At 41.2% G+C, this 27,263-nt stretch overlaps 1 protein-coding gene across 11 annotated transcripts in view; it reads right to left on the bottom strand.

Moving 5' to 3' along the window:
- The window catches only part of ABI1 (abl interactor 1), a 263,170-nt gene that overhangs the window by 159,969 nt on the left and 75,938 nt on the right, over window positions 1–27,263 (bottom strand). For all 11 annotated transcript variants that reach the window (XM_029588652.1, XM_029588655.1, XM_029588654.1 and 8 more), the window contains one exon: window positions 3,428–3,595. In XM_029588652.1, the coding sequence (XP_029444512.1) occupies window positions 3,428–3,595 (168 nt within the window). The remainder of the gene's footprint in view (window positions 1–3,427; window positions 3,596–27,263) is intronic.

Below are 27,263 nucleotides of genomic sequence, written 5' to 3'. Positions count from 1 at the left end.
CACGGGCCACAGTGAGCATGCGCACAGTCCGTGCACCCGGCTTTACCTAAATTCTGAGCCTAAGGAGGTGTGCGCCCACGGATGCGCAACATTATGCGCACAGCTGGCAATGCACCGCGAGTACCAACACTCTATGGTGGGCAATGGGAGACGCACAAAAATGTGTGCAAAATGGCGCCACCATGGCCTATAGAGCCTAGAGCGGGGCCCACTTCCCCACACCCCATCGGGATCGGGAACATCATCAGTACGGCACGCTGAGCAAGAAGACTGGAGGAAGTCTGACCGAAACCCCTCCAACATCTCTGAATCGGAAGGATACCTCTTCTCTCTTTACTTTCCTGGGTTCAGCACTTACCAGCTGAGTACAGAGACTGTCTCTGGCTGCGCAGGGAGAGAACTTTGACCGTCACTGCCACGCTCTGTTTTTTTGCACCCACTGCCTTTCAGTTGATTCAGCAGCAAAGTCCACGCCAGGAACTGGCTACCGGACCAAGGCACACCTCGGAAGGTTCTCTGAAATCACCTCAGGAATTCTCAACTGGGGGAGGGACCTTTAGGTATCACCGCATGAGAGCGGGGCTCAATCTTTCTCCAATTTAAAGGTAGAATTTCTTCTTCTAAAGAGTATAGCAATCCAGATGGGAAAGCACATCCATATCTGCTAGGAGACAGAGATACTGAAGGGCTGAGGTCACTGCAGGGGTATATCTAGGGTGACATCAGCTCTGAAACCTGACTCCATCTCCAACTGCTAGCAGGGGGGCATATAACCCATTGGTCTTGAGTCCATCTGGCTACACGCAATAATTATATCCGTCTGTTATGGACAATTTTACCACATTGGCAGAATTTAAATCCCGGTGCCTTTGGTGCCATATTAGCACTTAAAGTGCTGTTTTGGGGTACTCAGAGTGAGTAGATAAAGAAAATATAGGCATGAGAGAAAAACTGAATGTGACCCTAGCTGCGTGGGAGAAAAACTGACAAGATGAAGGGGATCTGCGCAGGAACGACCGGGCAGGTGCACAGAGTACAGCTCTGTATTCTTGGAGAAGTTCCGCATCAGGCTGCCAGGACTATGTCCCAGAGAGTATGGCTAATTCAGCCTGCTTATCTATGGGAAAATAGAAGTTGTTTATAAAATCGGGACTAGGGTGAAATGGGTAAACAAAGGATGATTTACCCTTTCAAATGATAATAAAACAAGGGGACACTCCATGAAACTAACCACCAGATTCAAAACAAATCATAGAAAGTATTTCACTGAGCATACTGTCAAGCTGTGGAACCTGATGCCAAATTCTGTGGTCAAGACCACTAGCAAGCAAGCTTTAAGAGGTTTGGACAAGTTCCTGGAGGAAAAATCCACAGCATTAGCAGCCAGACTAAAGAAAGTTATTACTATCCTTGGGAATAACAGAAATTAGTTCTAGTTTATAGGATCTACCAAGTACCTGCAACCTGGATAGGTCACTGTCAGAGAAGATGCTGGGCTCGAAGGACCTTTGTCTGATCCAAGATAGCAATTCTTATTAGAATATGGCCAGACCAATGAACGACTCTATGATCATACGTGCTGCTATTGGGATCCGTGGTTTCATTCCAGAGTGTGGATTTTGCTCTTCCAACCAGCTAGGGCTGGGGCTGCTACAGAGACCTCAGAGGAAGAGAGTCTTGGCCATCACACAAGAGCAGCAGAGTACAAGCACATTGGGTTCATGAAGGAGCTGCTGCTGCTGCTCTCTGTGGACCCTGACCAAGAATGGCCGCCATTTTGGGTGGGCTAGATGGGAGAAGGGGGTTAAACAGGGATGCTGCAAAATGAAGGGTTGCAAAACTGTGACCTACTACAAGGTGGTTCCAATTCAAGAGGAATCCCAAAGAATAAAGAGGAGAGGAAACACCCAAGTCCTAAAAAAAAAAAAAAAATACAAACAAAAAAAAAATTTTTATTCCAGCAAAATGCAGGAGACTGAAGATATGATAGCATTACTCTACTTTGCGGATCCTAATATTTTAATTAATAGATTGTGAAGGAATGTGTAATATTGGCTAAAGAATTTTGTATGTTGGTAAATGGTAGTTAATTGTAGTTTATTCAAGGTCAGGTTGCCAAAAATATAAAAATTACAATCCAATCCATCAGGATGTCCAAGCTTAGTAGTTAAATATGATTCATTAAAAGAAAAGGGTGAGAAAACAATACTGAACAGACTTTTGCTAAGAGGAAACCAAATGAAAAGTAGACTGACAGCAGTTATCACCAGTATGAGAGAGAAAGCAATCACAATTGTCTTATGTATGTGATGTACTATGAAACAAAGGTTTGGGAGCTGTACAAATACAACCCAAGAAACACAGGTTTTCTGTTAGAAACTGTGAGAAAAATGGGACTACACTCCAATATTATAATGAAGTCATATCACGCTCGCAGTGACTGCATACTTTAATAAGCTGTTTGGTTAGCCTGAAGATTCCTTGTGCTCTGTGACAGCAATCATACTATACTATCCAAAAGAAATTGGAAACACAGCAAGCAGGGACTTTGCAAAAGAAAGAAAAAGGGAAAAGCATTAAAAACCCATAAAAAAGTAAAAGAAAGGGGAAAAACTACACCGGAGAAACAAAACGCAGAATTTACAAAAGCAGAACAAGAGAAGAAATTGGCCAGGACACTGCGACAAAAGTTTAGAAACCATTTTACTTCTGAAAAAAATAAAAATAAAGTTAACCAATGAATCATTAAAATAAAAACAAAAAAAAATGCTGTACACATTGTAGACCCATGAGACATTCCTGCATGTAAAATCCCTCTGCACACAAAATATAAACACCAGCAGTGATTCTCAACTGCGTCCTAAGGGCCCTCTATGCACTGGAGCCAAGAACTAAAGTTGTGTATGCAAATCTCTCTCATGCATACTCATTATGGATATCCATAAAAACCAAATTAGTTAGGGGGATGAGGACCTGGTTAAGGGGATAAGGATGTGATTGAGAGCTAATAAACTGGAAGAAAAAGTGAAGATGATGCAGCAATGGTAGCATAGCTGGTAGGATCTCATTTCAGAAATACATTTTTAAATTTCTATTCCATAAAACATCTTGCTATTTTCCCATGAGTGACTACTCTCCCTTTTGAAAATTGTCGATGGACTTCATTCACTTTGTCCTATCGCAATCTGTGATAATCCCTGCTCCAAGGCCATCAAAAGCTTTCAGCCATATGACTGCAGCTCTTTGGCCAGGAACTAACATATCATAAGGTCTAACTATTTAGGCTCAAAAGAGAAACTCCCCTAAAGGGAAGAAAGGAGCAAAACCAAGGAAGTCTGGAGTCACTGTATCAGATCATTTTGAATTTCTCATTCAAAAGGTACCCAGAGACAAAAACAATGCATCGAAAGACTATTTTTAACCTTACCTGGGAGATATGGTTGATGGAAGACTCCATTCTCCGCAGCTGGGACGCCTGAATATCCAGCAGCTGGAGTACATTGTTGGCCAAGGCATTGATCTGATAAGCAACACTAGCTAGAGACTGAGTTGTGTATGCTTTTGTTTCTTCTAATGCTTTTCTCTTATCTGGAGCCTGCAAATCACAAGAAAAATTATTTTTCAGAGGAAAATTGTTTTAGCTACTATTAAGATATATACGGTAACTTACATTTTAAAGTTACAGCATAGCTAGTTTACAGCATGAAAACCAAGCCAATATGGTAGTGTTAATACACATCTACAAAGTTCATTGCAGATAGGTCTATGGGTACTGTGACAGTCACCATTAACCACAACAATGGTGCATTTGCTGAAATGGGTGCTATGCCTTGGATGTCATGTTTCGTTTTCCTGTCCATTTTCACCAGACACTGCATAACTGGTGTAATCCGCTTGTGTAGCACTTGCATCAGCAATTTTTTCAGTACATTCAAATCTGTTGGAAATGCATATCATGTCACACTGGTGGACTATAATGAGTCAGCTAGAACAACTGTTTTGAGCTACTGGGTCTTCTTTACTGCTCCGTATCGGCCTGATTTTAAAAAGTGTTTACACACAAAACTGGGTTTTACTAGAGGAAATGTACTCTACCTGTGTAAGTGGGCTTTTGAAAATTGCTTCAATATATGCCACTGAATAGTCCATAGGATTTACCCACATAAATGGCTTTTGAAAATTGCAAGTCAGGATGTTAAATTTACATGCCTAACTCCTTTGAAAATTACCTTGTGTACTTTATTCCTGATTCTGTGCAAAGGAGCTGCTGCTGGTTGCTTACAGTTAATAGCACTACTGTTTCACTGGTCGTGCAAAGATGGCACCTCCCTGGTTTGCTAGTTTTTCTTTGGGCAGCACTCTCTTATCTACCTGAATTTCATTGTTCCATAAGCTCTAACAAAATCTTGAATGCAAATGTGTGTATAAATGCTGAAATCCTGGGGCGGGGCATAGGCTTCTCCTCCAGTTCTTCAAACATTGTACATGTTAGAGGCCTAATAGGTGCTGGCAAGTCAAAGATATTTTGTAGATTTTTCTTCCCAAGTTCTGCAGGTGTATTTCAGTCATCAACACTATCAAGCATCTCTCAAGCAAAGAATGCCAGCTGCATTCCAACTGACACACACTGGGTATGCGAGCAAGTACATCCTATGGACTACCTTAAAAACAAAATGTCAATTTGGCTTTCAGAAGAGCAGGCTGAAAATAGATTTAAAAAAATATTTCAAGAGGTTCAAAGCATCTCAAAAAGAGGAGGATAATAAATAACTGGAAAGACAGGGAAGTCAGGGAATCAAAAGACAAAGGCAGGGAGGGAAACCTACAACAGTAGATCAAGGTGCAGAGATGGAATTGGAACTGCGTAAGGAAAAGGATTATATGAAATATAATAACACAGTAAAGATTCACTTGTTCTGGCAGGCAGATTAGAGTTCATGATGTATAAGTGACCATGGTTAGAGTGCATTGTGATGATATTTGTTTTACCATTTTATCTTTAGGTGGAAATGTTATTGTAAGTTTATATTTTATTATGTACATATGCTATAATCCTCAATGGACAGCTCTTCAATTTACTGAAAATAAAATTATTTAGAAAAAGTAAAACTGATGCCAGCCATAAATCTTTTAGGATCAAAGGCAAACAGTTTTAGTTGTAACTTTTTTTTCCCTGGTTTGCTCATTTTCTATTTTGTATGGTCTGTTATTGGACTTGGGGGAGGGGGGGGGATTGTTGCTCTCTTGCTTTGCCCATATTTCTGTTTTCATGTCTGCTTCCTTTTGTCTTTTTTCTTCTTGCTTTCTCATCATTTTGAAGGGTTTCTTCCCCCCCCCCCCTCCTGTATTAACAGCGAGTAGCCCCAGGCTGCAGTAGCAGTGGTTTTTCATAGAATAAGAGCATCCAAACAGGTAGAAGCCCGTTTTCCAGAAGTAGGCACCAGGTGCAAATTTTTAGGCACCTGGATTACCCTGGCACTCGGGAATTTTCCACCCCATCAAGGTAACTTATCTTAAAAAGAAAAAACAAAAAAAAAAAAGTTAGTGAAGAGGAAAAAGCAGAGGTTGAACTAAGACCAAGTGATGAAAAGGAGAGAGGTATGGAGGAGCACAAGGAAAAAGCAGAACTACTGAAATACGTTTGTTAGGTGTTCACTGAAGGAACTGGAGAAAAATCACTGGAATTGTGATGTTACAAAACTCACTCCATTTACAGAAGAAACTGTTTCATACAATGTGAAACATAGGAAAACAAAGTGAAGAAAGCAATGGAGACATTAAAAGAGCTTAAAGACGTTCTGGCAGGACCGCTATTTTGGTTCAATCAATCTTTAGAAACACAAGCAACTCCAGGAAAAAAGGAGATGGGCAGACATTGTCCCTCTTGACAAAAGTCAGAGTAATGAGGCAGCTGCTAACTGCAGGTCAATTAGTCTGATCTCAGCAATGGGTAAATTAATGGAGTCTAGCAGATTACAGGATTCAAAGCAGCATGAGGTCTATTGATTTCTTTGACTGGGTGATCAAAGAATTAAATTGGGGCAAGTGCTGGAAGAGATTTCAAAAAGGCATTTAAGACAGTTCATAAAAGAGGCTCATAAATAAACTAAGTAGGCCGGCAAGGGTTTTAATGAGGTAAAGTGGGTTAGAAACTGGTTAAGTGAATGGCGAGAGAAAGTAGCGACATGAGGTCACACCACTGAAGAGAAGGTGATGAATGGAATGCTACTGGAATCAGTCCTGGTTAATATTTTCATAAATATCTAATGTATGTGATATTTTATACAAGGAATATATTTTAAATTGCCGCTTCAGAATTTGAGAAAAATTACGAGCCATTTGCAGAAAATGGAAGAGGCCAATCACTAAAGGCCGACAAAGCAAGATATCAGACCATATCAACCAAGGCAAGAAAAAAAAAACCCCTCAGTGCTAGCATAGTTATGATAGCAAAATGAAGAAACAAAAGGATGACCTACACTTCCTCATCTAACTCTGGACCTTCAAGACAAAAAAAAAAAAAGGCTGTATTACTGCTTGTAGTCTGAACTATCAAGGGGAAGATGCTCTGTGGTTAAGGGCATAGAGCAAGTTCTAAAAAGACTTTGTGAATCACACACGCTGTCAGAAGGAGTGCCTCAGTGCTACAGGAGGCTTTTGGAATACCTATAACAGTGATGGCTAACCTATGACACGCGTGTCAGAGGTGACATGCCGAGACTTTTTGCTGACACGCGCAGCGTTTTGTGGACTATCGGGAATTTTTTTTTTTTAATCAGCTGCGCCGACCCTTTAAAACTAGTTTTTTTATTATCCCCCCAATGCCCCCGGACGCAGCGACAGGCAGATCAGCAAGGCCAAGAAAAAGATCGCGTTTAAACGCGCTGATGCTCCTCCTCCTTCCTGCCTGTGCGACCCCGGAATTAAACGTTGCCGGAGCCGCGTGGGCAGGAAGGAGGGGAAGCATCAGCGCGTGCAGAAGTGGAGCAGCACTTGCGTTTACGGCCGCCACGAATCTCAAGTCGCAGCGGCCCGAGAAGAAGAAGAGGCCCGGTAGCAGGGCCACTGCGGCCCAAGAAGATCAGGGCCGCTGCAGAGCCCATCCTGCGGCGACCCGCGAAGAGGAGGCCCAGAGGTGAGAGAGAGGCTGAGGGTCTGTAGAGTGTGTGTGTGTCTGTGCGTGTATGAGATGAGTTGAGAGATTGTGTGTGAGAGTGAGGACCTGAATGTTTGCAGAGCAAGACAGCATGTGGGAGTGAGAGACTGAGTGTATGAATGATTGTATGAGACACAGCATGTGACAGTGAGAGCCTGTGTGTGTATGTGTGTGAGAGAGAAATGCATGTGAGAATGAGAACCTGTGTGTTTGAGGGAAGAAGATGGAGAGAAAAGAAACAGAAAAAAAAAGACAATATAAAAGGAATTGGCAAAAAAAATAAGAAAGGGAAGGTGGGAAAAAAAGCCTGTGACCAACCAATTAGAAAACGAAGATCAGACAGCAAAGGTAAAAACAAAATTAATTACTTTTTAGTGATTGGCACATGTAATCTTTGGGAATGTGCAAGAATAGCACTTTCTCTATGCGGATCTCACAATGTACAAGATCAGCATGGAGAAAATGGAAGCCCACAGGGCCTGCACAGAGGAGGCAGTAGAATGGGCTTCAGTGTCAGTAGCAGCAATCGGCACCTCCCCAATAGCCATGTCGCAGCAGTGACAGTGGCAGCAGAGGAATGAGAGAGGTTCTGAGGTTGCTGGCAAAAGAGAGGGGGGTCTGCCTTTAGTGTGTGCATGTGTATGAATGGGACTCTGCATGGGGGTGTATGTGTGTGAATGCATGGGTGCCTGCCTGGGGGTCTGTGTGTGAGAATGAATTGGTGCCTGCCTGGAGGATGGAGTGGGAGTGGTGTGAGAATGACTGAAAGCCTGCCTGGGTGTGTGTGTTTGTGTATATGTGAGGGAGCCAGTGAGTGTGAGTGCATGAGCGTGTATGAGAAAATCCAGGGGAGTAAGAGTTTGTGTGTGGGGGTGGGGGTGGAGGGGGAGAGAGTGTTTTAATTGAAGATTTAGCCAATGAAATTCAGCAACAAAAAAGTCACTAAGCAGGTAAGGTAAAGAATTATTTGTTTTTGCTTTATTAATAAATACAGAACATATATTAAAATTATAATTATTATATTAGAGCTACAAATATCACAAAATTATGGATTTTTCTAGAAATGACACACCACCTGAGTTATGCTAGGTTTTTTTTATGAATTTTGACACACTGAGCGCAAAAGGTTGGCCATCACTGACCTATAAGCAATGTACTTGGTGTCAAAAGAATTAGTAATCAAAGAAGCATCCTCAAGTCAATTCTCTCTTCATTCTTAACTATCTAAACAGTAATTCTGCAAAGGAGTTCATATGAAAGGTTTGTCTATTTCCTAAGATCCGCAGCACATGGACATGCCAAATGGAGTGAAAAGCAAGGCGTGATCATGAGTTTGTCACTGAAGATATACAAATTTTTAAAAAATTTCAAAGTCATCATTTGGATCACAGAAATCCAAAACAAAAGGATTGGACATGAAGTACTGGTGAGTAGAATAGGAGAGGAGAGGATTGCAAGGTTGTAATGTGTTAAGACAGTGATAAAGTCTAAACTAATGCTAACGTGCATAGTGAGACAAAGCAAGCCCTGGGGTCTACTTTGGAAGAGACAAGAGTTGAGAATTCAGCAGTAGATTTGCATATTCTTCATTTATTAAGCAAAATAAGTTTATTGAAAACCTTACAAATATTTTTGAAAAAAGATATATTCTCTAAAAAGAAATAGGTCCACCTATAGTGCTTTTTTCATGTTTATATCAGTTCTTTCTCCAGCAGGTTTGCTTAATGTAAGGTATTCTCCATAAACAGTAAGATGAACTAGCCATGGCACAAGGGTGATGTTATCTGACAGCACCAAATGGACCCTTCTTTCATAGCTTAAAGCTTTTATTCTACTGAGCACGTGTGAGAGTTCCCACGATCCGCTCAGTCGATTTTAGAGCTAAGCTTTAGCTAGGAAAGTCAACTCTCCAGGGAGTGAGGCAGGTAATAAACATGACTAATTCATCCCACTGTATATGCCGAATACTGTTTAAGCAAATTATTAATATTCTATGTGGAGAACAAGAAAAACTTGTTTCTCCATCAAAAAGCAGGGCCGATTTAGCAAGAACATGTGGGAAGTCCCAAATTGAGAGTGGCAGCAGAGCACTTACTGAAAAAGCAATTCATCTTGGAGAATGGACTACTGGGTGATCAAGCTGCACAAAACTACTTGTCCAAATTTACTGTTACTTCTTGATAAATTGTCCAGACTGTAATGGGACTTAACTGTGTGAACTGACAACCAAGTTGCAGCTTTGCAGGTATCCTCGATAAGCACAGCACATAAGCTGCTGATGTAGCCATGGCTCTCACTTAATGAACCTTAACAGAGTCTGATCTGGAGTTCAGTACTATAGTCTGCTAGCCAGTTGGACAGTGCACACTTGGCTTAAATAGTTGCGAGGCCTGAAGATGTGGCAGGATCTGGCAAAGGCTTCCACATGAGGATCCATGTCTTTATGAACATGGAGTCTCAGCATCTTACCCAACTTATCCAGAAATCTGAAATGGGAGAGGTCCTCATGCAATGACGAGTGCTCCAGAAGTTCAAGTAGGAGGTATGAAGGAATTCTCATTGATCCTTCCTCCAACCCAAGGGGCAAAGGGGCACTGTCCCAAGACCTCAATGAAGGAGGTAACTGAGGTGCGATCCTTGGTTGTCTTGAAGCATTTCTTGGGGGATGTCTTGCTGTGAGTGTCTCAAGGACTAGAATACCCCCTACAGGGGTTCTGATGGGACATCCCTGGGCTTGTGTCCCAAAAGGGATCCCCCTCCTGAGTGAGAAAATCAGATACCCTGAAGAGGAGAGATTAAAGACTGCCCTCCTAGCCCCTAGCCAGAGAGGCAAGGAGTCTTCACCAACTTTGCCACATGGTCTAAAGGGCTATCATGCCCTCTGGTCAGGTGCTGAAGTGGAACATTCCTCTAAAACCTAAACAGGTTCCTGTGCAAGGTCTTCCAGACTCTATAGTAGATGTCTTGGGAAGCTGCTTAGAAGCCAAGGGCACCAATGAACAAACAGGATCCAGAGTCTCTAGACGAAGACCTTATTCTAGAAGTCCTGATAGAGAAACCACTCTGGAGATAGGAAAAATACCCAATTTACCTCCTTTCATGTCTACCCTCCCAGAATATGTTCAAGGGATCAGCAATTTAAGAAATAGTGTCGATTTGCATCACAAGGCTTGAGATGTTGAGGGCTCCCAGTTACAATGCATCAACTGAGCCAAAGGAGGCTCGATGTGTTGACAGCACTGGGGCTTGTTGCATCAACAGCACCAATTGTGCCACCAGCACTTTTATTTATGGAATTCAAAACCGAAAGGGAAACATATATCAAAGTATCAAACAAATCATCCTGCAAAAACAGGACAAGAATATCCAAACTTTTCAAATCAATTCACCCAGTGTATCGCAAGCCAATCGGTATGCCCTTTGTTGCACTGTCACCTCGCCTGTTCATTCCTCTACCAGGGGGTATTAGTGCAATTTTTCAGGAAATTTTTAAAGAACAAATAAAAACTGATAGACAAATTTTATTTGGTATCAAGAAGAAATAGCCCAACAGCCGCCAATGTTTTGCAATACACTTCCTTAGGAGTTACTATTTCAAAATAAGTACCTTATCTTTCAGGATATAGGTCACAGCTTTGTGGGTGCAACCTATACAAAGGAGGAACCTATATACTCATTTTTTGCAAAATTTGCTGGTCACATTTCTTCAAGAAATTTTGTGTTTATTAAAATGCCTGTGCTCAGGGGCAGACTGACCTATCGGGGGATCAGGCATGCCCTGGTAGGCTGGTCTAGGTGGTCACATGGTCTCTGCAACCCCTGTTTGCATTGCAGTGTCCCCGCGCTGTAGTAGCGATGACTGGTGAGCACTGCATGCACAGCAAGCAACCAATTGTGATGCATCTCACTTGTGCTGCTTTCCCCCAAAGCTGTCCTGGCACCAGTAAGCCAGCTTGACAACTCAATCACGTGGTTCTACAATTAGGCAGGGGCTAGGTGTGGTGCAAAATTGTAAGGCAGCTTTGGCAGAAAATGTCCCACAGCCCGCAAACTTTCCCCATGTTGGCTGGAGTCTGGACCAGTGGTTCTAAAATTAGGCAAAACAGAGACTCAACATGGTACAAAGTTACAATATTCATTTAATAAGGAAAACAAAAGCAAAATATATTTTCAAAAATCTTTATTTCTACCAACAACTTTAATAAAGATTTTAAAACCGTTTTTCATCAATGATATTTAGTGTGGTGCTTTGAATGATCATATACAATGGTAATTACTGTGAATATGTGGTTAGGGTGCTATCTATACTGATCAGCAACTTATTTATTAACTTTATAAGATTGTTGCCATTTTTCACTAATGTGACATATACCCTGAAAGATACAGTAGATTATGGTTCATTTTCCATTGACAAAGTCTTAGAAATTTTCAAAGGTGTTGAGCTTTCTAAGCTTCTGAGACTTGTATCCTTGGGAAAATTATGACAATTACCATACTTATTTTGAAACGTGATGTTCATTACCAAGTATTCTCCTGAGGAAGCATATTGCAAAACCTTGGCTGTAGTTGGGCTATTTCTTCTCCATAACAAATAAGATGTCTATTTTTTTAATTTTTTTTTTTTTGCTCTAAAATTTTCTGAAAAATTGATCTAATACCCCCAGTGGATGAATGAACAGCCTGGGTGGCCCGTGCAACGAAGGGTGCACTAACTGGCTTGCTGACACTATGGGTGAACTGATTTGAAAAATGTGTTGGATCTCATTGTCCTATTTTTGCAGGATGATTTGTTCGATAACTTTCATGCATGTTTCCCTTCCTGTTTTGGGATTCTTTGAGCTCTTTCGAATTACTACTTTTTCTTATTGGCCAGCACAAAGCCCCACTGTGCCCATGAGGTGTGCTCATTGCCACTTGGGAATGGCATTTTCACAGCTTACTCAACCCCCACAAGTTAGAGGGGCCTCAAGTCTGCTTCGAAGCAGAAGAAGCCCTGCCTGAAGAGCTCCTGCTCAACTTGGCTCAGCTGCTGCTCTTTACAAATTTTCACAACTCCTCCATTTTCCAGGCTCTGGATCTCTGGGTTGCAAAGACATCCAGCCGCAGTGGTAGCAATAAGGTGTCTCATGGTTAGGACAGAGATACTGATAAAAGATGTCTTGGTTAAAAGGGGAGGTGAAAGAAGCTATTTTAGCCAAAAGATCTTCATTCAAAAACTGGAAGAAGGATCCAACAGAAGAAAATATTTTGTATTAGTTGCTTTGTATAAGATTTAAACTATTATTCTTGTTTCATGTAAAACGCTCCGGCGTATGTTTTTGTTCTCTGTACACCGACGCGATATCTGATGAGCGGCGGTATATAAAAACCCAATAAATAAATAAATAAAGCATAAACGTTGGCAAGTTAAATGTAAGACATTGATAAGACAGGCTAAGAGAGAATTTGAAAAGAAGTTGGCCGTAGAGGCAAACACTCACAGTAAAAACGTTTTTAAATTTATCCGAAGCAGAAAGCCTGTGAGGGAGTCAGTTGGACCATTAGATGATCAAGGGGTTAAAGGGGCACTTAGAGAAGATAAGGCCATCGCAGAAGGATTAAATGATTTCTTTGCTTCGGTGTTTACTGAAGAGCATGTTGGGGAGGTACCCATAATGGAGAAGATTTTCATGGGTAATGATTCAGATGGACTGAATCCAACCACGGTGAACCTAGAAGATGTGGTAGACCTGATTGACAAACTGAAGAGTAGTAAATCACCTGGATCAGATGGTATACACTCCAGAGTTCTGAAGGAACTAAAGAATGAAATTTCAGACCTATTAGTAAAAATTTGTAACCTATCATTAAAATCATCCACTGTACCTGAAGACTGAAGGATAGCAAATGTAACCCCAATATTTAAAAAGGGCTCCAGGGGCAACCCGGGAAACTACAGACCAGTTAGCCTGACTTCGGTGCCAGGAAAAATAGTGGAAAGTGTTCTAAACATCAAAATCACAGAACATATAGAAAGACATGGTTTAATGGAACAAAGTCAGCATGGCTTTACCCAGGGCAAGTCTTGCCTCACAAATCTGCTTCACTTTTTTGAAGGAGTTAATAAACATGTGGATAAAGGTGAACCGGTAGATGTAGTATACTTAGATTTTCAGAAGGCGTTTGACAAAGTTCCTCATGAGAGGCTTCTAGGAAAAGTAAAAAGTCATGGGATAGGTGGCGATGTCCTTTCGTGGATTGCAAACTGGCTAAAAGACAGGAAACAGAGTAGGATTAAATGGACAATTTTCTCAGTGGAAGGGAGTGGACAGTGGAGTGCCTCAGGGATCTGTATTGGGACCCTTACTTTTCAATATATTTATAAATGATCTGGAAAGAAATACGAGTGAGAATCAAATTTGCAGATGACACAAAATTGTTCAGAGTAGTTAAATCACAAGCAGATTGTGATAAATTGCAGGAAGACCTTGTGAGACTGGAAAATTGGGCATCCAAATGGCAGATGAAATTTAATGTGGATAAGTGCAAGGTGATGCATCTAGGGAAAAATTACCCATGCTATAATTACACAATGTTGGGTTCCATATTAGGTGCTACAACCCAAGAAAGATCTAGGCGTCATAGTGGATAACACATTGAAATAGTCGGTTCAGTGTGCTGCGGCAGTCAAAAAAGCAAACAATGTTGGGAATTATTAGAAAGGGAATGGTGAATAAAACGAAAAATGTCATAATGCCTCTGTATCGCTCCATGGTGAGACTGCACCTTGAATACTGTGTACAATTCTGGTCGCCGCATCTCAAAAAAGATATAATTGCGATGGAGAAGGTACAGAGAAGGGCGACCAAAATGATAAGGGGAATGGAACAGCTCCCCTATGAGGAAAGACTAAAGAGGTTAGGACTTTTCAGCTTGGAGAAGAGACAGCTGAGGGGGGATATGATAGAGATGTTTAAAATCATGAGAGGTCTAGAACGGGTAGATGTGAATCTGTTATTTACTCTTTCGGATAGTAGAAAAAGACTAGGGGGCACTCCATGAAGTTAGCATGGGGCACATTTAAAACTAATTGGAGAAAGCTCTTTTTTACTCAACGCACAATTAAACTCTGGAATTTGTTGCCAGAAGATGTGGTTAGTGCAGTTAGTATAGCTGTGTTTAAAAAGGGATTGGATAAGTTCTTGGAGGAGAAGTCCATTACCTGCTATTAAGTTCACTTAGGGGTAGATTTTCAGAGGGGTGCGAGCGTAAGATACGCGCGTACCCCCCGAAAAACTACCCCAAACCCCCCCGTGTGCGCCGAGCCTATGTCCCGGGGCGGGAGGCGTGATGCTGGCCCGGGGGCGTGGTCGAGGCCTCCAGACCAGCCCCCGGGGTTGGGTGATGGCGCGCCAGCAGCCAGCTGGCGCGCGCAGATTTACACCTGCTTTCGGCAGGCGTAAACCTGCCAACATAGGTAGGGGGGTTGGGTTAGGTAGGGGAAGGGAGGGGAAGCGGAAGGAAAGTTCCCTCCGAGGCCCCTCCGATTTCGGAGGGGCCTCGGAGGGAACAAGCAGCGCGCGCCGGGCTCAGCGCACGCAGGTTGCACAAATGTGCACCCCCATGCGCGCGCCGACCCCGGATTTTATAAGATACGCGCGGCTACGCGTGTATCTTATAAAATCCAGCGTACTTTTGTTCGCGCCTGGTTCACGAACAAAAGTACGCACGCTCGTAAAATTTATAAAATCTACCCCCTTAGAGAATAGCCACTGCTATTACTAGCAACGGTAACATGGAATAGACTTAGTTTTTGGGTACTTGCCAGGTTCTTATGGCCTAGATTGGCCACTGTTGGAAACAGGATGCCGGGCTTGATGGACCCTTGGTCTGACCCAGTATGGCATTTTCTTATGTCCTTATAGATATCTTTTTACCACACAAGCAATCCTTGAATCCGAACATTCCTATTTGCTTTTAAAATTTTTTTGTTTTTTTAATTTAGAATAGAAAAGTGCAGTTTGAGGGCTGCTGATGCAGCAGAGCAACAGCAAGTGTTGAAAAAAAGTAAGAACATTTCGAAAATAATTTAAGAATATAAAGAAAGCTAGAAGAGGGTGCATGTCCATGCTGGGGAGACGAGTCCATTTCGTGCTGCTGGATGTCACCCATGTGTTATGTGTAATTCAGCCTCGCTTGCTGACTGAAAACTTCACTTTCCATGGATTGTTCTGTCAAACATTTTATATCTTCTCTCATCTCTTCCCTCCATTTTATCCCTTCTGCTAGCTTAGAACATAAGAACATAAGAAAGGGTCCATCAAGCCCAGCATCCTGTTTCCAACAGTGGCCAATCCAGGCCATAAGAACCTGGCAAGTACCCAAAAACTAAGTCTATTCCATGTAACCATTGCTAATGGCAGTGGCTATTCTCTAAGTGAACTTAATAGCAGGTAATGGACTTCTCCTCCAAGAACTTATCCAATCCTTTTTTAAACACAGCTATACTAACTGCACGAACCACATTCTCTGGCAACAAATTCCAGAGTTTAATTGTGCGTTGAGTAAAAAAGAACTTTCTCCGATTAGTTTTAAATGTGCCCCATGCTAACTTCATGGAGTGTCCCCTAGTCCTTCTACTATCCGAAAGAGTAAATAACCGATTCACATCTACCCGTTCTAGACCTCTCATGATTTTAAACACCTCTATCATATCCCCCCTCAGTCGTCTCTTCTCCAAGCTGAAAAGTCCTAACCTCTTTAGTCTTTCCTCATAGGGGAGTTGTTCCATTCCCCTTATCATTTTGGTAGCCCTTCTCTGTACCTTCTCCATCGCAATTATATCTTTTTTGAGATAGCTTTAGTTCCTGTCCCTCCTCATGTAGTTTCTTCAATCTCCTCTCTAGTCTTACCCTCTAAAGTATGTCCATTATAATGCATTCTCCCTCCCCATACTTTATATAGATTTCCCAGCCATCTTTTCCAAGCTGTCTCCTCCTCTGCAGTCTTTCCTCCCTCTCACGCAGTCTTCTGTCCCTCTCCTTCCAGCCCTATCCCTTTACAACTATTCATGTCACTCTACACCAGTGATTTTCAACCGGTGTGTCGCGACACACCAGTGTGTTGCCAAGCACCGGCTGGTGTGTCGCGGCTCCCGGTGGCCCACTGCCCCACTTGTGCTTCCCTTCTTCTCAGGGGCGGACTGCCTGATGCAGTTGGTGGGGGACTGCCACCTCTGGAGACCAGGCCGGCGGGGCCGAAAAGCAAAGAGATACTGTGCGCTGCCGCCAGAGACTGCTGAAGAGCGAAGAGATACTGTGCGCCGCCGCCAGAGGCCAGGCCAGCGGCAGCTAAAAAGCGGAGGCTAGGCTTATTGGGCCAAACAATGAGAAGAGGCTCCACGTGAGCTTTTGTGTGAGTGAGAGCTTGTCCGTGAGTGACAGCTTTGTGTGTGTGTATATGAGAGAGAGAGAGAGAGAGAGAAACTGTTCAGGGCAATGACTGGTGTGTGTGTGAGAGAGACACACACAGAGAGACTGGTGTGTGGGTGTGTGTGTGGAAGAGAGACCGGTTAGGGAGGTTACTGGACTGTGTGAGACAGACTGTATATTTCTGGTTGTGGGCCCTAAGGAAGAGGACTGTAGGACAGAGATTCAGCAGCCACTGCTGCTTCTGGTAAGTGCTATTAGCCTGAAAGGGAAAGGAGGAGGAGAGTTGCTGGAGAGGGTAAGTAAAGGTGGCTTTTTAAGTTTATTTTTCTTGGTTGACTGCCATTTTAATTATTGGATATTATGTGATGTGTCTGCTGTTTTGAAATATTTTATTGATATTTGGACAATTTTTAATAATTTATGAGTTTTTAATTGTTGGATGTTGTTCTGTTCATCAGCTGTTTTGTAACATTTATTAGTATAGTTTTACAATTATTTCTGTGTGGAGATCTATAGCAGCTTGGCTTATTCTGTTTTCCTAATAGGAAGTGTATTAGTGTTTAGGGCCTGGTTTAAAATTTGTAGTATTGCCATTTCATAAGTTGGGTTGTTATTGTTTGAGTGTTCCATAATGCAGGTGTAACTTTGTGCGGCTTAGTTTGGGTGCATTATTGCAGATCTTGGACTATGGTAAGTGCTATATTTCTCTTTGCGTTTCTCCAGGTTTGCACTGCATGCAGAATGGCTGTTTTGGTTTTCCATTCCAGTTTGTCTCCATATTTATAATTTGTGGTCTGTTTTTGGTGAAGGTCAGTTCTGGGTATGTGACAGAGAGAAGGTATTTTACTAGCATGTAGGCATTTGTATCCATCTTATTTGTTGTGTTTTCTCAATAGGATGTGCATTAGTGGTAAATTACTATCTTTTCATAAGGAGGGATATTGTGCCTGCTAGTAAAGGGAGTTTGTTTTGCTTTTATTGAGATGTCATCAGAACCAGAATATCTTTTTTGTATGCTGAGTTGTACATGTAATGCCCTAGTTCTGCTCTGCACCCATTGCTGGGGGTTGAGGGGGTTCCCGAGGATGCAGAATGTATATGCATTTAGCCCCATGACAGTCACACATGTTCAATGTGTCACGCATGTGAGAACCATCTGTCAGATGTGACCCAGCCGAAAAAAGGTTAAGAATCACTGCTCTATACCACTACCTGTTGCAGCTTGTACTGCTCCACACCACTTCATCTTCTACCCATGTAGTACCCTTTAATTAGAATTATGTAGAATCCACAGTAATTCTGTGCTCTTGCACTAAGTTTTGACAGCAGAGTTACAGCTAGCACAGCAGGCCTGGTAACAAGTCATGTGGACAGCACGGAAACAGTAACAGAAAGTGGATGAGGGGAAGTAACAGTTGCAACAGAAGTGTAGGTTAAGGAGTGTGGTGAAAGCTGTGGCAGTTGTGCGATAGAGGGGGAATAACAGCAATTGATAAGCGAGAGGCAGCAGTTGGCAGAACGTTCAGGTATCAGCTTTCTATGATTCCAACGCATAATTCTACACAAATCATGGACTAGACCTCATCTGATGTTATATTCAGTTCTGGAAGTTGCATCTCCAAAAGGATATACTACATAGAGCAGAGCAGAGGCAGAACAGACTAACAGGTCAAGATCTCAGAAGCTCACCAAATTTTAAGCAGAAGGAGAAAGAGCAGTGACAGAAGAAGGGTGAGCGGAAAAGAGACAGGAAAGTGGCAGCAGCATGGTGAGGGGCCAAATACAGATACAATATTGACAGAAAAAATGTCAGTGCCATTCAGGGAATATTAAGGTATTTTTTTGTATAAGTGAAAATACCGGTGACTAGGTGAAGACTTAAGTGGCAAATCCCTTTAAATCATGTATGTTTTGTTATTTCTTCAATAGCCATTCATTTAAACAGGCTAACATTTGAGATACAGGTGTCCCTATCTTCATCACCATTGTTTATATAATAATTTTGTTTTGTAGTCCTTTTACTTGCAAAATGAAACATTTAAATACACAAGAGTTACACACGCCATTTTCTTTCAACTTCAAATGCTGCAGCAGTAAACAAACATTTCTACCACTGTCTGATCATAATTCACACTTTGGGCCATGCCAAGTCTTCATCTTACAATTCAACTTTTAAGGCTCTTCTTTCTATGGGGAAAAAACGTTTAAACCTCTATTCTCTTTCAGAAAGTAATTTTATTCCATTGAATTTTTATTCAAACAAGAGAGGAGTGACAAGTGCTGGGGAGGAGCCGGCTGTCGCGGTACATGTGGGCACCAATGACAGGAAAATGTGGGAGAGAGGTTTTGGAAGCCAAATTTAGGATTTTAGGTAGGAAGCTTAAATCCAGATCCTCCAGGGTAGCATTCTCTGAAATGCTTCCTGTTCCACGTGCAGGTCCCCAGAGGCAGGCAGAGCTCCAGAGTTTCAAGGCGTGGATGAGACGATGGTGCAGGGAAGAGGGATTCAGCTTTATTAGGAACTGGGTAAACTTTTGGGGAAAGGGAAGACTCTTCCGAAAGGATAGGCTCCACCTTAACCAGAGTGGAACCAAGCTGCTGGCACTAACTTTCAAAAAGGAAATAGAGCAGCTTTTAAACTAGAACAAGGGGGAAAGCAGACAGTCACTCAGCAATGCATGGTTCGGAGAAATGTATCCTTGAAGGATACTAATGAAACAGGAGAGTTAGGGCATCCCAACAGAGAGGTTCCTTTAAAAGCAAACATAGTCCATGTGCCTATATGTAAAAAATCACCAAAGCTAATTATTTCCGAATTATCCCTAACAACTGAAAAGCAGGTTGTTAATACAAACAAAAAAAACACACTTTGAAATGTCTGTATGCCAGTGCCAGAAGTCTAAGAAGTAAGATGGGAGAGTTAGAGTATATAGCAGCAAATGATGAGATTGACATAATTGGCATCACAGAGACCTGGTGGAAAGAGGATAACCAATGGAACAGTGCTATATCAGGGTACAAATTATATTGCAATGATAGGGAGGATCAACTTGGTGGGGCACTTTATGTCTGGGAGGGTATAGAGTCCAACAGGATAAAGATCATACAAGAGACTAAATGCTCAGTAGAATCTATATGGGTAGAAATCCCATGTGTGTTGGGTAAGAGTATAATGATAGGAATATACTACCGTCCACCTAGACAAAATGGTCAGACAGATGATGAAAAGCTAAGAGAAATCAGGGAAGCAAACCAATTTGGCAATGCAATAATAATGGGAGATTTCAATTACCGGAGAGAACACAAGCAAAATGCTGCACTACAGAATAATCCAAATCAGAGAAGTGCAGAACAGAAAACTTCTAGTCCCGATCAAAGAGATTTCCAGACATTTTTGTGCAAAAATAATTTGTATTTTTTATTGCGGCAACTCCACTGCATAATATTTCCACAAAAGACTGTTTTCAAAGGTGCCCCGACACGGTCCCATGTTTCGCCGGTGGCTGCATCGGGGGACCAACAAGTTTTAATAAATTTGTAAGTTAAATAATTAAAGATCAGGACCAAAGCAATGGACTTAAACCGAAAATTAATTGTTAATTACAGATTTATTAAAACTTGTTGGTCCCCCCGATGCAGCCACCGGCGAAACACGGGACCGTGTCGGGGCACCTTTGAAAACAGTCTTTTGTGGAAATATTGTGCAGTGGAGTTGCCGCAATAAAAAATACAAATTATTTTTGCACAAAAATGTCTGGAAATCTCTTTGATCGGGACTAGAAGTTTTCTGTTCTGCACTTCTCTGATTTAGATTTCAATTACCCCAATATTGACTGGGTAAATATAACATCAGGACTTGCTAGGGACATAAAGTTCCTGGATATAATAAATGACTGCTTCATGGAGCAATTGGTTCAGGAACCAAAAAGAGAAGGAGCTATTTTAGATTTAATTCTTAGTGGAACACAGGATTTGGTGAGAGAGGTAACGGTGGTGGGGCCAGTTGGCAACCGTGATCATAACATGATCAAATTTAAACTAATAACTGGAAGGGGGACAACAAGTAAATCTGCAGCTCTAACACTAAACTTTCAAAAGGGAAACTTTGATAAAATGAAGAAAATAGCAAAAAACTGAAAGGTGCAGCTGCAACGGTTAAAAGCGTTCAACAGACATGGACATTGTTTAAAAATACAATCCTAGAGGCGCAGTCCATATGTATTCCACACATTAAGGTGGAAGGAAGGCAAAACGATTACCGTCATGATTAAAAGGTGAGGTGAAAGAGGCTATTTTAGCCAAAAAAAACTTCCTTCAAAAATTGGAAGGATCATCTGAAGAAAATAGGATAAAACAAGCATTGTCAAGTTAAGTGTAAAACATTGATAAGACAGACGAAGAGAGAATTTGAATTGAAGTTGGCCATAGAGGCAAAAACTCAAAAACTTTTAAAAATATATCCAAAGCAAGAAACCTATGAGGGAGTCAGTTGGACCATTAGATGACAGAGGGGTTAAAGGGGCTGTTAGGGAAGATAAGGCCATTGCAGAAAGAATAAATGAATTATTTGCTTCTGTGTTTACTAATGAGGATGTTGGGGAGATACCAGTTCCGGAGATGGTTTTCAGGGGTGATGAGTTAGACGAACTGAACGAAATCACTGTGAACCTGGAAGATGTAGTAGGCCAGATTGACAAACTAAAGAGTAGCATATCACCTGGACCGGATGGTATGCATCCTAGGGTACTGAAGCAACTCAAAAATGAAATTTCTGATCTATTAGTTAAAATTTGTAACATATCATAAAAATCATCCAGTGTACCTGAAGACTGGAGGGTGGCCAATATAACACCAATATTTTAAAAAGGCTCCAGGGGCGATCCGGGTAACTATAGGCCAGTGAGCCTGACTTCAGTGCCGGGAAAAATAGTGGAAACTATTCTCAAGATCAAAATCGTACAGCATATAGAAAGACATGATTTAATGGAACACAGTCAACATGGATTTACCCAAGGGAAGTCTTGCCTAACAAATCTGCTTCATTTTTTTGAAGGGGTTAATAAACATGTAGATAAAGGTGAACCGGTAGTTCATAGTGTATTTGGATTTTCAGAAGGCATTTGCCAAAGTCCCTCATGAGAGGCCTCTAAGAAAACTAAGAAGTCATGGGATAGGAGGCAATGTCCTTTCGTGGATTACAAACTGGTTAAAAGACAGGAAACAGTAGGCTTAAATGGTCAATTTTCTCAGTGGAAAAGGGTAAACAGTGGAATGCCTCAGGGATCTGTACTTGGACCAGTGCTTTTCAATATATATATATATAAATGATCTAGAAAGGAATACGATGAATGAAGTTATCAAATTTGTGGATGAAACAAAATGATTCCGAGTAGTTAAATCAGAAGTGGATTGTGATACATTACAGGAAGGCCTTGCAAGACTGGAAGAATGGGCATCCAAATGGCAGATGAAATTTAATGTAGACAAGTGCAAGGTGTTGCATATAGGAAAAAATAACCCTTGCTGTAGTTACACGATGTTAGGTTCCATATTAGGAGCTACCACCCAGGAAAAAGATCTAGGCATCATAGTGGATAATACTTTAAAATAGTCGGCTCAGCGTGCTGCAGCAGTCAAAAAAGCAAACAGAATGTTAGGAATTATAAGGAAGGGAATTGTTAATAAAACGGAAAATGTCATAATGCCTCTATATCGCTCCATGGTGAGACCGCACCTGGAATACTGTGTACAATTCTGGTCGATGCATCTCAAAAAAGATATAGTTGCGATGGAGAAGGTACAGAGAAGGGCAACCAAAATGTTAAAGGGGATGGAACAGCTCCCCTATGAGAAAAGGCTGAAGAGGTTAGGGCTGTTCAGCTTGGAGAAGAAATGGCTGAGGGGGGATATGAAAGAGGTCTTTAAGATCATGAGAGGTCTTGAACGAGTAGATGTGAATCGGTTATTTACACTTTCGAATAATAGAAGGACTAGGGGGCATTCCATGAAGTTAGCAAGTAGCACATTTAAGACTAATCGGAGAAAATTCTTTCACTTAATGCACAATAAAGCTCTGGAATTTGTTGCCAGAGGATGTGGTTAGTGCAGTTAGTGTAGCTGGATTCAAAAAAGGTTTGGATAAGTTCTTGGAGGAGAAGTCCATTAATCAAATTTACTTAGGGAATAGCCACTGCTATTAATTGCATCAGTGGCATGGGATCTTCTTAGTGTTTGGGTAATTGCCAGGTTCTTGTGCCCTTGTTTGGCCTCGATTGGAAACAGGATGCTGGGCTTGATGGACCCTTGGTCTGACCCAGCGTGGCAATTTCTTATGTTCTTAAGTCTGATTCTTCACCCACTCAGAAATTTTTTTTTAATTTTTTTTTTTTTTTTTAAATGCCACCTCTTCGCCAACTGATCTGAATTTGATCTATAACAAGCCAGGAACTGTTCTAAAAATCTGAATTAGATTATTATAGATCAAATTCAGATCAACTGGAGAAGAGGTGGCATTGAAAAATTACTTTCTGAAAGGGAACAGATGGATTTTCAGGTTGGCTACAAACCATCTGTATGGATTAAATAGAGCAGAAATAGAGGCGAAGTCCATTAACAGCTATTGATCAAGTTTACTTAGGAATAGCCACTACTATTAATTGCATCAGTAGCATAGGATCTTCTTAGTGTTTGGGTAATTGCCGGGTTCTTGTGGCCTGGTTTGGCCTCTGTTGGAAACAGGATGCTGGGCTTGATGGACACATGGTCTGACCCAGCATGGCAATTTCTTATGTGGCCAACTCTTGTCCTCAAAAGTGGAAAAAACTCTGAATTTCAGTTAGCTGTCAATTAGGTGCAATCATTCATATAAAGATTTTTTTAAACACCCCCCCCCCCCCCCCCCATTTTAAAATAGGGAAACCGCTTTTTGGATAAGGAAGTTTCACATTATGGGGAATCCATACATTTTGAAAGAACTTTATTTTATCAAGCATAATTGTTATCACTTTTATAATTGGTGCATGCCTATTATATGGCACTCAATTAATTTTTATTAGGGAATAGCAGTTATGTGAGAGAAGGGCAATCTTATTTAAGAGTGTGGGTTTTCCCACATAGAAAGAAGAGGTGCAGCAGATGAGCATTGGAAGCCCTGAAAGCAGGTGTATTGAGATACCAAAACATAGCCATATCAGAAACTAAAATATTTATATGACACTTTATCCTATGTTCTACATGGCTTATAACAGAACATTCCTAAATATAAAAAAAAAAAGTAACAAGCATTAGAACATAAAAGGTCAAATGCATATTAACAAAAATATTAACACAATCAAAACACTGGACACAAAACAAAATCATGAAAGCCCCTGAATCATAACCACCAAATAAATAAAATTCTAGATTGGCTAAAGCTCTCCTAAAAATAAAGTGACATATTGAAAACGTGTAACAAGAAACATAAGACATTTGGATAAGCAATAAGTCCCTCCCAAAAGAGTCAGGTTAATGCGTCTTTGGAGGAGGAAAAACCCACACCCCCCTTTAATCTCTCTTTCCTTTGTGACACGCTGCCACATCACCGGTCCTTCCCTTGAAGGCTTCAATGAAAACCTCTTACTTTGGCCAGGCTTCTGCAGAGTTAAACCCAAATCAGCCAGCATCATCCTAGCTTCCCACTGATGTACAGGCGCGCAACATTTTTCCCATCAATGGTAAAAAGAAGACCAAAGGGAAATAGATTGATATTTTATGTTCTCTCTGCACAAAATAGCTATTATATCATTGAAATCCCTTTGTTTCTTTATCATTATGGGGTACAAATCCTGACACGTCGATCTTATGATCTTTCCACAGGATGAAAACCCATCCATATGACAAGCTGAAGAATCTTCTCTTTTAAGCAAAACTTGTGGAAACAAATTATATCTTGTGGAAAGTTGCTCTGGGGTTGACCAAGCGATTCATGTGCTCTCTCAAAATCAACTAGGGGAAGTTCTGCTGCCTCCTCACCTCGATTTAAAATTAACATACATATGCTGGTTATAATTTGGCTGCAATCCCCAAATTCTGGCTCCTCTGATATTCCACGAAATTATAAATTCACACACCTGGACTTGTTCTCCAGGTCTTAATTTGTTCAATGAGTTCCTTTTTATCTATTTCTAAGCCAGCAATCTCCAACTTACATTTAGAGAGGGCTTCCTTGTGATTGTCCAACCACACCTCATCTTCCTCCACTCTATTTCCCAGATCTGTGATCTCTCCATAGGTCAGTGACTGTGTCCAATATTTTTCTTATTTTATTTTTAATGAAATTTCAAATATATAACAGAACTATATGTTAAGAGAATACAGATATATCCAATATTTCTTATTTAGGATATTAATTCATCCTTAACATAGTAACAATATACCTGTCTGATAATTATAAGTAATAAGGGGTCCAAGATATATACAAGCAGTATTGAAAAGAAATATTATTCATTAATATAACATTAACCACATAGACTGTACCCCATGATTTAACCCTCTAATACCGAATCACTGATGTTCCTTTCAGGAATGTGAATCTAGGTACACTCGTAATTGTGCTTGTTCAAAAAAATGTATCTGGAGCCTTGATATATCAATATATTTACAGGGAAATCGTAAAATAAATTTTGCTTCCCTAGATACAACTTCAGGCCTCATCTGTAGAAATTTTCTTTTTTCTTGAGTAACCTTAGTTACATCGGGGTAGATCCAAACTATGTCCATGAAAACCATGATCTTGATTATGCAAAAAGAGTCTTAATACTGCATCTTGCTCTATAATAAATACGAATGATACTAGTAGGGTTTCCCTTGTATCAATAACTGTATCTAAAGTCAATTCAAGTAAAGCAGAAACATTCAATGATGAAACTTCTTAACCTCCTTGTTGTTGAAGTAACTGTTCTTCTCTCCTTTCTTTAGATCCAGGTATATAATAGATCTTGGAGATAGCAGGTATCCCCTCTTCAGGAAAATTCAAAATTTCCTTTAAGTAACTTTTAAACATCTCTCAGGGATACTGCTCTCATCCTTGGAAAAATTTATTATTCTCAAGTTTGCTCTTCTTTGTTCATTTTCCAATTTCTCCAATCTACTTAAATTGTATCTGATTTAATTAGATTACACTGCACTTCAGTTTTTTCTACTTTTGTTGGATCTCTTTCACTGTATTTTCTAATCCCAATATCTTAGAATCTAACTTCTTAGTATTCTGTAGATTATCTTTCAACATGCCCGTCAGGGCTTTTATAGAACTATCCATTGAGAGCAATGCCTTCCAAATAATGTCCAAAGTTATTACTTGAGGTGTATCCAGCAGTAAATTACAAAGAATGTGTATCTCAGGTTTGCTGCTTCCTGCAACTTCAGGGTCCCTTTCTCCTCCACTCTGCTGATGTTTCTTGGGCTTCAAACCCTTGGAGCCTGAAATAATCAGGCTCTCTGAAATGGTTGATTTTCCTGCAGTGCTGACAGCCTCCATGCCATTTCTCAGGGTTATAGTTGTTGTTGAAACCACTTTCTCTTCCAGCCAATCTTCCGTCTCCCCAGACAAGCTGAGGAATCTTGACCATGGCTCCGGGATAGTCGGTGCACCGGGACTGAGGGATGTTTCTTCGGACTGGGGTCTCAGCGTCTGCTCCCCGTCGAGTACACCCGCGGCTCCTCCCACGGCAAATGTCTCGTGGGAGCAGCCAACAACGATTCGATAAGCGGCTGTCTTGTACCAATTATCCGTGTCGAAGTGGAAGACACTCTCACTTTCGCTTTCCTCTTTGTATGAGGCATGGCAGAGAAGGAAAAAGAATCAAGGAAATTCAAGAAACTAGGTAAATAGAAGAATTCCACAGAGCGATGTTGCTAGCATCCAACTTATGCGGCAACCATCTTGGACCTCCAATATTTCTTTAACGCTGATCTTGTCTCTGTTCTCAAAACCATTTTTGAAAATCAGCTTTCGTGAGAACCTCTTTGTATACAGCCAAAAGTGCAACACGACTGCCTTCTTGGACTACTTCCACTTCATTTTCCTACAAGCCTCTATCTTCTCTGCTAGGCCCCAATGGCTCAACCGTTGCATTAGTAAAAGAATATTGCTGCAAGTCCACTTGCTTCTCTCTTTCTTACGGACATCACAAAGTAAGAGGAATTATAAAACTTTCCAATTTTATCTCTTCCAGTGCTTTTGCTGTCTAAAACACAAGGATGTTGATTGCTGCGGGAGCTGAGTGCTCTAACAGCCATCAGACGGGACAATGTCACTTCCCCCTAGGATTAGCTAAAGGCCTGATTAAAAGAGATAGGTTTTTAATTCCTTTTTAAATGATTTGAGACAGATTTCCTTTCTTAGTTCCTCAGGAAGACTGTTCCATGCCACCGGGCCAGCAATGGCAAAAATCCTCTGTATTCTGCTAGATGAAGGACCTGGGTTGAAGGAACATGCAAGAGGCATTAGCCAGTCAATCTCAGAGTCCTCTCAGGCCTGTAGATTAATAAAAACACAATGCAGCCAGGAGCCTCATCATATGGCTCAGCATCAGATTTTAAAAAGAATGTTCCATTTTATAGACAACCAATGTAAATGAAATAAAACTGGCATAATGGGATCAAAACTTGATGTGCCAGTTAAAACCCAAGCTGCTGAATTTGAATCACTTGAACCTCTC

Source organism: Rhinatrema bivittatum, chromosome 2 (genome assembly GCF_901001135.1).
Source record: "Rhinatrema bivittatum chromosome 2, aRhiBiv1.1, whole genome shotgun sequence".
In the NCBI taxonomy this organism is placed as follows: Eukaryota; Metazoa; Chordata; class Amphibia; order Gymnophiona; family Rhinatrematidae; genus Rhinatrema; species Rhinatrema bivittatum.
This window is presented reverse-complemented; position numbering and strand designations above follow the sequence as displayed.